Source organism: Physella acuta, unplaced genomic scaffold (genome assembly GCF_028476545.2).
Source record: "Physella acuta isolate Inbredline_101_S28 unplaced genomic scaffold, ASM2847654v3 ptg001181l, whole genome shotgun sequence".
NCBI lineage: Eukaryota > Metazoa > Mollusca > Gastropoda > Physidae > Physella > Physella acuta.
The window spans coordinates 205,125-216,739 of record NW_026732698.1 but is presented as its reverse complement, the minus strand read 5'-3'; the positions used below and the strand labels follow the sequence as shown (position 1 = coordinate 216,739).

The 11,615-nt window shown below is 38.0% G+C and overlaps 1 protein-coding gene across 1 annotated transcript; it reads right to left on the bottom strand.

Annotated features, from left to right (window-relative positions):
* Positions 1-9,587: 9,587 nt before the first annotated feature.
* Positions 9,588-10,766, bottom strand: LOC131956872 (activating signal cointegrator 1 complex subunit 1-like). Its single transcript, XM_059321487.1, is given in 3 exon segments — positions 9,588-9,798; positions 9,801-10,539; positions 10,542-10,766. Coding segments are annotated over 3 exon segments (1,089 nt in total). The 5' UTR covers positions 10,725-10,766; the 3' UTR covers positions 9,588-9,631.
* Positions 10,767-11,615: the final 849 nt, after the last annotated feature.

Genomic DNA, 11,615 nt, shown 5'->3' with positions numbered 1-11,615 from the left:
TGAAATTTTCGGGTGGTGGGGGGGGGTAAATTTTCTTAAGGGGGGCGGACACTGTTAAAAGTATATATTTTCTATATAAATTATATAAATTTCATTTCGTTCGGGGGGGGGGGGGGGGGCGGTAAAATTTTTTACAATACCGGATAAGCCACTACTTCAGTGTTTCTTCCAGACTTTTTTCTCCGGGGGGGGGGGGGGGGCACTTGAAATTTTCGGGGGGGGGGCGGTAAATTTTCTTCGGGGGGGGGCGGACACTGTTACAAGTATATATTTTCAATGTAAATTATATAAATTTCATTTCGAAGAGATGCCTGGAAGAAACTGCACTACTTCCTAATAGATATTCATCTTATTTTAATTGGGCAGTTACTTCCCATTTGATATTCATATTTATAAAGGGAAACAACTTAAGACCGTTCCCAAAAGATTGTAAATGTCGAGTTATTCTGTAGTTACAAAATATATCATAATCTGTTATTAAGTAGAGATACAAAATATATTTTTATTATGCAATTTATATCTCATTTTTATAAATGTTAAGCACTTCATCTTTTACTTGACTCTAATAAAAATTAAAAACTGCTAGGTTTATTAAGTATTATTGCGTAAAAATACTTGAGTGTACTTGCATCATTATTGGCCGAGTTTTACTATAACGTAAAACTATTCGATTTTTAACGACTACTTTTATCTTGTTTTTTAAATGTCAATAATCCATGCAAAATCAAATAGGCTTCCAACAAATAGGCTACCACAGGGGTCGGCAACCTGCGGCTCGCGAGCCGCATGCGGCTCTTTTGATATTAAGTTGCGACTCTCCAGCTCCTTACACAAATACTAATAATCTTAATAAAAAAATAAAATATTTGAAATAAAAAAAAGTTAGTGGCTCTTTAAAACCAGGGAAATTTTGAAAATAGTAACTTTTGGCTCTTCCCTTCAAAAGGTTGCCGACCCCTGGGCTACCCCAAGAGTCGGCAACCTGCAGCTCCTATGATGTCAATACACGGCTCTTCCGTTCATTAATTATTTTATTTTCAAAACTCAAAAAATATGATACTGTCGAAACAAAAACAACTTTAAACAATTTAAAAAAAATGAGAATATGGTTAGATGATCCAAAATGTATTTCATTATAAATTGCGACTGTTTTTTGTTTTTCTTTAAGCAGTCTAAATTTGATTGTTCCTCTTAAAAAAAAAAAAACATGACAGACTGACAAAAAAACAACAAAGTAAAAAAATTGCTGGTTAGAATAAAATTACTCACCAACTACCCAACCGACCGACTGACTGTCTGTTACTTACCTTACTTAACTGACTGTCTGACAGTCTTTACATACCTAACTTACTGACAATTACTTTCTTATTCACGTTTTGTTGGCAAGACCTCTTACCAGAGTAGAGTTCCTGTCGGCCATTTGACGACGCTAGTAGTTGCTTCCCGGACAGAGTGGTCTAGTGGTAGAGAGCTGGACTGCTAACCCGTGTGTCTCGTGTTCGAATCCGGGTTCAAATCAGTAGACCGTCCCTGAGTCCACCCAACTCGGATGGGTACCTAACTCACGTTAGGGAAAGTAAAGGCGGCTGGGCATAGTGCTGACCACACTATCTCTTCATATGCCGAGGTCACAGAAACAAGTGAACTCTACTTCACTTGCCCTATAGACCGTAAGGTTTGAAAAGGGAACTTTACTTTTTTTTTAATAGTTGCTTCGGTAGAGCACGTAAATGATGAACTCTAAGCCCCTTTAACACCTCCGTGGCTTAAAATCTACATCTAGACATAAACGTACCTGAAGTCAAAACTCGAGTTACTGATCTTCCATCGAGCGCCTTCGCTGGTGGCGGGTAAGGGAACGCCTACCTAATAGGTAGGCAGGGGCGTAGGGAGGGGGGGGGGGCGGGGGGTGCGGACCGCACCGGGTGACACCATTTAGGGGGGTGACACCAAGGCAAAAAATAGCAAAATATATAGAGAAAAACTATATGGGGGGGGGGGGGGTGCAAATCGAAAACTTGAGGAGGGGGGTGCAAATCGAAAGTTTGAGGGGGGGGGGGGGGGTGCAAATCGAAAACTCTGGGGGGGGGGGGGTGGCACCATTAAGTGCCGCACCGGGTGACACCCGACCTCGCTACGCCACTGTAGGTAGGTACCGGGAAAATCAAATCCCAGGGGGGACGGACCGAAATCGGAGCCTGCTGATTGATTGTGAAAAATATGATTTGGGGGGGGGGGATAGAAATAAAAATATCTATATATTTTAAATAGTACCTCTTCTTCTGTTTCCTTCAGGGACGATTAAACATCAACGAGACATACATGTATATATAATTGTATGTAGCCCCTACAAAAAATTCGCACCAACGAAATACAATTTATGTAAAAAAATATAATTTTACACGTGTCACCCCCCCCCCCCCCCCGGAGAGCTTATTACGCCAAGGGAAAATGTTCAAGTAGCCTTTCCCCTTGGAGAAAAAAGTCGAAATACGATCTTTATGATTAAGAATTAGCTGCCAGAATTAGGAAACAGATCTTGATTGTAGCGTTTATGCAAATTGTAGCGAAATCTATAGTTACAAAAGTTCCCAAATGTGTGTATCTTCGCTGTATGACGAAGTCATTGAAACAGATGGACTCTACTTCAGCTGCCGCCATGTGTCTTGGGCACGAACGGAGAAAGATGATGACGATCGTTTGTGGATTTGTAAAAGAGTTGGGTACGTGCGTAATGTGTCTTCTTGGAGGATTAACTATTACTGTGTGTATTCAGAAAAAGGTTTGGCGCTAATCTGGTGCTAGTCTGATGTTAGTCTGGCGCTAGTGTGGTGCTAGTCTGGTGCTAGTCTAGTGCTAGTCTGGTACTAGTCTAGTCTGGTGCTATTCTGGTGCTAGTCTGGTGCTAGTCTGGTGCTAGTCTGGTGCTAGTCTGGTGCTAATCTGGTGCTAGTCTGGTGCTAGTCTGGTGCTAGTCTGGTGCTAGTCTGGTGCTAGTCTGGTGCTAGTCTGGTGCTAGTCTGGTGCTAGTCTAGTCTGGTGCTAGCCTGGTGCTAGTCTGGTGCTAGTCTAGTCTGGTGCTAATCTGGTGCTAGTCTGGTGCTAGTCTAGTCTGGTGCTAGTCTGGTGCTAGCCTGGTGCTAGTCTGGTGCTAGTCTGGTGCTAGTCTAGTGCTAGTCTGGTGCTAGCCTGGTGCTAGTCTGGTGCTAGTCTGGTGCTAGTCTGGTGCTAGTCTGGTGCTAGTCTGGTGCTAGTCTGGTGCTAGTCTAGTGCTAGTCTGGTGCTAGCCTGGTGCTAGTCTGGTGCTAGTCTGGTGCTAGTCTGATGCTAGTCTGGTGCTAGTCTTGTGCTAATCTGGTACTAGTCTGGTGCTATTCTGGTGCAGTGGAGGTAGATGTCAACCTAGCCAATGTCTGGCAATACACAGGCAACAAACATAGCCTGTTGTTGAAAATTGTAAAATGTGTAGCCTACATATTGGACATAAAAGGTGAACTAGTATGCCCCAAACCTATTAGCTATGCCAGCAAGGTAGTCTGATTTTGGCGCGTGGATATTCAATTAAATCGTGCTCTCTCCAAATCGAGTCGGGTACTCATTTAAAACTAGGTAGTCTCAAAGTGGACGAAACTTTGAACTTTTGACCTAGTGAGCGCACACCTAGATCAATATGCTGGCTGAACCCAGATAGCAAACACAAAACTGTCTTGCTCTACCATTGGGCCACATGTTTCCCTGAGTTCATATGAGAGTGATATTGAAAACAAGGTCAAAAGTTCACGGGTTGAACTGGTAACGTTAGTGCGAGACGGGTTGACCTTGCGTGACAGTTGACCTTGCGTGTGCTTGTTAAAGACCTGCCCTCCAGCGTCAGTTCTGGTCAATGAATAAACGGCAGTTTAAAATTCCAGAAGTAATTGCCAGTTAGAGAAGTGCCAGACATTTCGGAAGTTGACCGACTCTCAGACTACTCACAATTTTAAGTTTAAAAATTAGCTCGGTTTTTTTAAAAATTAAACAAAAGAAACGGAAAAGTAAAGTTGTTATGAGAGCTCTTCAACAGTGTAAATAAAACTCATTTAGTTAGTAAATGGAAGAGAAATATAATAGAGCAGTGATGCAAATGGGGACGGCGTGGTCAATTGGTAGAGCTCACGACTGATTATGCGAAAGTCGCGAGTTCGGATCCCGAGTCAGTAGGACGTCCCAGAGTTCACTCAGCTCTGATGGGTACCTGACTTTAATGTAAACCAAGTCAGCTGGGCATAGTGTTGACCACGCTATGCCATTATATGCCTTGATCGTTGAAACATGTATACTCTACTTCACCTGCCTCACTTGTCTTGGGCACGCACGGGTAAATATTATGATGATTAAATTTCCCTTGCCTGGCCATTGTATTGACAAATACCAACGGCTGATTTTATCGAAAAGTTGGAGCAAAATCGAAGAGTAAAAAATAAGCTCCGAACGAAACAATAATAATAACAAAGCCTCTCAAGTTTGAATATTCTAATGTATTTGTTTAATACAGGTTTTTAAAAAAAAATAATTCACAAATAACGTCAAATTATACCTCTCATATACGTTCACAGACCATAGTCTAACCACTGTTTGTAAAATTAACAATATGTCCAAGAGTAAGCTTAGACTAACTCTAACATTTTTAAAAAAAAAATGGAATTATGACTGACTTTTGTATTTTGTAATTTCCCGAAAATTCAGAGTGCTCAAACATGAAACAGCTCAATTTCCCAAACCATTTACTTGTCAGAAATGTCCATTCTCCCTGAAATTTAATCGAAAAATTTGGCTAAAATCGATGCTTTACGTCTAAGAATAGGCGTGGTATTTAAGTTGGTAGATGGCGTGTTTTAGACTGATTTTAATGTTGAAATGGTATACGGGTGATCCTGTTTCCTTATCATTCAGGTTCTGTAACTCTAGGCTAGTTCAGATATTGGTTGAACTATTTCAATGTGCCACACATTTTGTAATCATTTCTTTTTTTAAGTTAAAATTGACGAGAAAAATATTAGATATATTTTAAAAAGTAGGGTTTTCTTTACCTTATATGCGCTACATTTGGATATTTTCAACCTCTAGGTTCGGTTACACTAGGTATAATCAGTGTCGTCACTAGGCGGGTAGGGGGGATGCATTGTATGAGAAGTTAGCTAGAAGTCTGCGAGGCGGGTTGAGGTGATTTGCGCTGACAATATGTAGGTGGGGGGGGGGGGAGTGGTGGGTCAGGGTTGTGGGGGCTGGTTTGAGGTTGTGGGAGGGCACTCACCTATCCTCCCACCCACCCACCTCTTATGCGGGTGGTGTGGGTATTCATCCATCCACTCCACACTTTTGGTGGGTGGTCAGGGTGGGTATGATTCCATTTCTCATGCCATATCCACGCTCTACCACACCTACCCCCAATTTCTCCAATCGCATCCACAACAACCTCACTCACTCCAACCTCGCCCATCCCGTCCATCTCCCTCTCCCACCTTATGTGTGGGCAAGGCCGGCGTTACCTGTAAGGCGAACTAGGCGGTCACCTAGGGCGCTATCCCTGGGGGGGGGGCGCTAAAATGTGTAATCCATTATCAAAAAGTACTTAATAATTGATAATTTTGATTATTCTTTATAAACTATAGATTGTAATATAAAAGTGTTGGCTTAGTTAACTCTAAAGAGTATTGATGAAGGGGTACCGCTGTCAATGAGGACATTTCACCGGGAGACATAGTTTCTACTGAAACTGTATTGACTGGAGCCCTTTTGTCGGGAGTCGTTAAGATGGAGCCGTTTTATCGTGAGTCGTAATGACAGAGACTGTTTTGTCTGGAGCCAAATTTCTCAAACCCTATCCACGCTCTACCACACCTACCCCCAATTTCTCCAATCGCATCCACAACAACCTCACTCACCCCAACCTCGCCCATCCCATCCATCTCCTTCTCCCACCTTAGGTGTGGGCAGGGCCGGCGCTACCTGTAAGGCGAAGTAGGCGGTCACATAGAGCGCTATCCCTGGGGGGGGGGGGGGGGCGCAAAAATATGTAATCTATTATAAAATCTATTATAAAAAAAAACCTAATAATTGATAATTTTGATTATTCTTTATAAACTATAGATTGTAATATAAAAGTGTTGGCTTAGTTAACTCTAAAGAGTATTGATGAAGGGGTACCGCTGTCAATGAAGACATTTCACCGGGAGACTTAGTTTCTACTGAAACCGTATTGACAGGGGCCCTTTTGTCGGTAGTTGTAAAGACGGGACCCGTTTTGTCGGGAGTCGTAATGACAGAGACTGTTTTGTCTGGAGCCAAAATGAATTGAGCCTATATGTCGGGAACCTAAATGAGGATAGACCAGGGGTAGGCAACCTTTTGAGACTAAAGAGCCAAAAGTCACAATCTACAAAATTTCCCAATTTTTAAAGGACCGCTAACATTTTTATGTGCACTTCGGTAGTGGAAAGCATGGAACCATTGCCACGGGGCTAGCCACAGCACAGTTGTGTGGCTGGGCCTAATGCTTAGCGTCTGTCAGCGGACCATGTATGCTCTACTCCACCTATTCTCATTTTTTTAAATTTTGTTTTAAAGTTGTTTTTGTTTTTACATTATCATATTTTTTGAGTTTTGAAAATATAATAATATAATTATTAAGGAACTGGAGAGCCGTATATTGACATCAAAAGAGCCGCATGGGCTCGCGAGCCTCAGGTTACCGACCCCTGTGAAATCCTTTTTTTGGTGGAAGCCTATATCAGGGGTCGGCAACCTTTTGGGACGGAAGAGCCAAAAGTTACAATTTACCAAATATCCCAGTTTTTAAAGAGCCACTAACATTTTTATTTCAATATTATATTTGATTAGGATTATATATATGAAATAATATTTATTCAGATAAAAACATATACATGTTTCACAGAAAAAGTATTAAAGTATTTTATCTAGCTCTGTTAGAATAATAAAATCAGTGATCAAAGTATATGACTCTAATTATTGAATACTATTTACAACAGTTTAGCCTTGCATGCCTTTTGAAAGTTTGTTTAAACCTGGCTAGTAACTTGTTGTCAAGTTCAAGCCACGCCTCTAGATTTTTATTTGTTTGATGGCTTCTATACTTTGTATTATATTCATGCAAGAAAACTCCAAAATGCCAAATTGTTCACCTTACTATAGCGTCCTGCAAGACTATTCCATGCGTCACATAGTAGGGCCTCAACTCGCGGCATTTTTAGCGCAATTTCCATACGGACAATTGCGATTATTAACTCGTTCTGGATGGATGTGTGTCCGATGTGTGTCCGCAGCTTTAAGTCGTATCTCCTCCTCAACGAAGCAATATCGAGGACTAGTTCCAAAAGCAAATATGTTAAGCAAGTTCCGAGGATTTCCCGGAAAAACCAAAAAAAAACTCGAAAAAATGCAGTTTTTGACCCATATCTCGGCAACCAGACCACTTAATTAATTAAGGAAATTGCGCTTAAATTGTCACTAGACTTTTTATTAACTTGTTTTTTTAGCTGTCTAGTTGTACAGTGAAACGTGCATGTTTTTACTGGACCTCCAAATCATCTAACTTGCTCTTGTGATCTGTGAACTTACCGCTCCACAAATGTTTGGTTTTCAAATCTAGCAATTTAATTTGAAGGGAACCAGCATCAATACCAAATAGCTCAAAGTTAATCTCATTTGTTTTTGTATTGAAAGAATCTACTGTGACTATGAACGTCAGAGTACTTGCATTTCTTTTGAATTGCTCAAATCTCTCAGTGAACCCATCCTTCATTTTGTTTATAGCAATGCTGAAGTGATTCATATTAATAGTAGCGTTGGTTTTATCATATTTTTTTCAGATTTTTCTAAATAAAGTAATTTACCGCACTCCGGGTCTTCAACAAAATGAAGTAATTTTTTTTCGAAACAATCATCTTCTCCGAGCAAGGCATAGGCTGCGTTTTACTTTCCATGTAGTTTTAGATTTAGCTCGTTTAGTTTCTTTGTGATCTCCACCACGAAGTTGAATGTTGCAATTTAGGATAGACAAATTAACAGGAAGTACATTGAAATATGGCGTAACTAAATATTCTAATAGAATAGCGGGTGTTTATTGTTTACGTTTATTATTTTATCGTTCATTACCGAGTGTTGCAGAACAATATTTGTATGAGTTTTAAAAATAAAAAAAAACAATTATTAATATTTGTGTATGAAGCTGAAGAGCCGCATCTTGACATCAAAAGAGCCGCATGCGGCTCGCGAGCCGCAGTTTGCCGACGCCTGGCCTATATTATTTTGCATGGATTATTGACATTTAAAAAACAAGATAGAAATTAAATAGTCGTTAAAATCCAAATAGTTTTACGTTATAGTAAAACTCGGCCAGTGAATAAAGCTATTACACTTTAGCATTTTAACGCAATAATACTTAATAAACCTAGCAGTTTTTAATTTTCATTTGAGTCAAGTAATAAATAAATTGTTTAACATTTATAAGAATGAGATATAAATAGCATAACAGAAATATATTTTGTATCTTTATTTTTGACAGATTATGATATATTTTGTAACTACAGAATACCTCTACTATTTAAAATCTTTTGGGAACAGTTTTAAGTTGTTTCCCTTGATAAAAATGAATATTAAATGGGAAGTAACTTCCTAATTAAAATTGGATGAATATCTATTAGGAAGTACTGGCTTATCAATACCAGGGCTGGCGCTACATATAAGGCGCATAAGGCGGTTGCCTAGGGCGCAAACCCTAGGGGGGGGGGGCGCAAACTGTTTAATCGCTATTATCAAAAAGTACCTAATAATCAATAACTTTTATAAAGGAGTAGCGATCTAATTCGGCACCCAGTACGAACTATCAATTTTGTGCCCCCATCCCAAAATTAGGTCTATATAGGCCTATATTTATTCGCGATGGTGAAAATGCAACCCCACATCCCTAATTTGGATATTTTAATTTTGTGATCGCTCCAACGCATAACGGGGCGTTCCAAAACACGTACAATTTTAGTTTTTAATAGGGCTTGTAAGTCTCGTGTTCTCTGACTTTGAATTCGAAATCTGTTCTGGTGTATAGAGTTTTGTAATGACGGGGTGTTCAAAGTATCGTATTTTTAAATTGGCTGTTGTCGTGTAGTTGTAGGTCTAGTGTAATCTGATTGGTAGTAGAGAAATGAGAATGTAGGTGATGAAGTATCGTTGTTCTGGAGTCCAGAAGTATCGAGCCTTGCGGTATTTATGTATCGAAGTGTGTTGACCTTTATCGTATAGTAGTAGGTCTAGTTAAATCGTTGTTGATTGGGAGTATCGTTTATAGAGCTTGGTGAAGTTAAGCGAGGTGGTGTCGTAGTTCTGGAGCATCGATTCTAGTTATGTTTAGGTATCGAAGTTTGATATGTGTTGTGAATGTAGTAGAGTTTGAGTATATCAAGTAGTCGAGTTTATCATACGTTAGATGATTCCAAATCAGGAAGGAACACATTACGAAGAAACGTAGGCATCTTCTAGCTGAAAAATCAATTTTTTTTTTTTTTTTTTTTTTTTTTTTTTTTTTAAACTAGTACATCAATAAGATTTAATTTGCTTTGTTAATTCCTTTAACAAGTTAAGGCAAGACAACATAAGAAACAGCTTTATAGTATCCATCTTCTTGAGAGCTACCACTCTGAGAAAGATGAATACTTGAGAGATGATGGAACCCAAAGTCAAATTCTTTAAAAGACTTCAAAATCATTGTTGCATCAAAAGATTCCCTTTGTTTGCCTAATGAATGGGTTTGTTTTTAGGCATATTTGATGAGATGTCCCATGGATCTTTTCTCATTAGGGTATTCATAACTGTTACATGAAGTTTGACATTGTCATGTTCTTTTTTCATCAATCCAGATGTTGAAAATCGTGTAACTAAGTTATCCACTAACGTTTGAAGTCTGTTACATTGTTTACCAGGTTTCACTTTTGCGTAAAGAACATCTACTTCAGATGGATCATCATTCATGTACTCTAAACCTTGGATATTAATATCTAAGCTTTCATCAATAAGCGCATCTTTAGTGTTATCCTCTGTGCTAGAATGCAACAATGAAACTGCCTTTTCAATCTCTGCATTATTTAAAAGAACTAATGTTCCTATAGTTAAATGAAGCCTTTTATGATTTTGAAATAAACTTTCATCTAGTCCTCTATCCCCTTGACAGGTTTGTAGTACACTACTTTTAAATTCTAAAAAATTATTAATAATTTGCTCTGAATTAACTGGTAGAGAAAGAAAATGTGTAAAAGGTTGATGCTGTCTTGCAGAATGTACAAGGACATCAACTCTTGTTTTTGCTGACAAAACTCCTTTTTTGTCATGGCCAATAATGACTAAGTTTTCATTCAATGCTTCTTCTTTACTTGGAATAATAATTTTAGTATATGTTTCTGCCTCAATACGTTTCTTTGTTTCTCCTTTTTTCCCAATTAGGTATTTGAAATATACATTGGGTATTAGCATGTTGACACTGAAACCTTTCAAGGAGTTTCAAATATCTCATTATTTACATCACATGCTTCATCACTTTCATAGCCGCATGTGATAGAAGAATCTGCATTATGAAATGCTTTATCATCAGAGATAAAAGTTTCTTTTCTTATGTAATCATTTTTCCTATACCTTCTCTCTCCAACTAAAATAATCTCTGGTTTTAGCACTTCCATGGGTCTTTTGGAGAGAAAGATTTGGTTACATTTGTATTATATACTAGATCTAGATTCTAGATCTATATAGATTTAGGCCTGAACATCGGATATCTGAAAATTATAGCTGAAAAATCTATATTTCCAAACTTGAGAAGGCTGTTGAGAAGGGTATCAGCTACTTAGGCATTCAATCGCTATAAATTAGAAGTACGCTATTATAAACCTACTGTTTATACTTTCAAACAACAGACCATTAAGTAGACAGTTGGTAAAATATATTGTTTTGACAGGTTACATAATTAATGCAAAAATTATATGTAATAATCATGCAATAAAATATCAAGATTTGTATTGTGTTTTTCAAGCATATCATAGTTACATATTGTTAATTTAGTTATTTTTGTGAAAGTTATTTCCCTTGAATAGAATTTTGGAATTTGGATTTCCAAATGGGAGATAATTCATTGCTTAACTCTATATTTATTTCAAATTCCTCACCTTAGGTTGACCGCATAAAAATACACCTCTATGTTATTATTTGCTTATTAATTTTCTAAACTTTAAAAAATTCCTATTTTCTTTATGTTGAACAAGAAATAAACGTAAATAAACTATACTTGACTTTTGCTGTACTTTTTATTTTGAATTAATTTAGAATTTCGATCTAGATGTAGTAATTGTTGCCCAGTTCCTGCACACGATTTTCTGAATAAAACAACATAAATTACTACACTTGACTACATTATTTATATTTACTAAATCTAATTTATTTTTAATTAAACTTAAATTAAACTTAAACGTTAATTAGTACACTCGAGTTTATTTATATTTTAATTATCAAACAAACTATGATTTACAATTTAAAGTACCTAATGTTTACGGAACTCTACTAACATCACCGGATAGGTT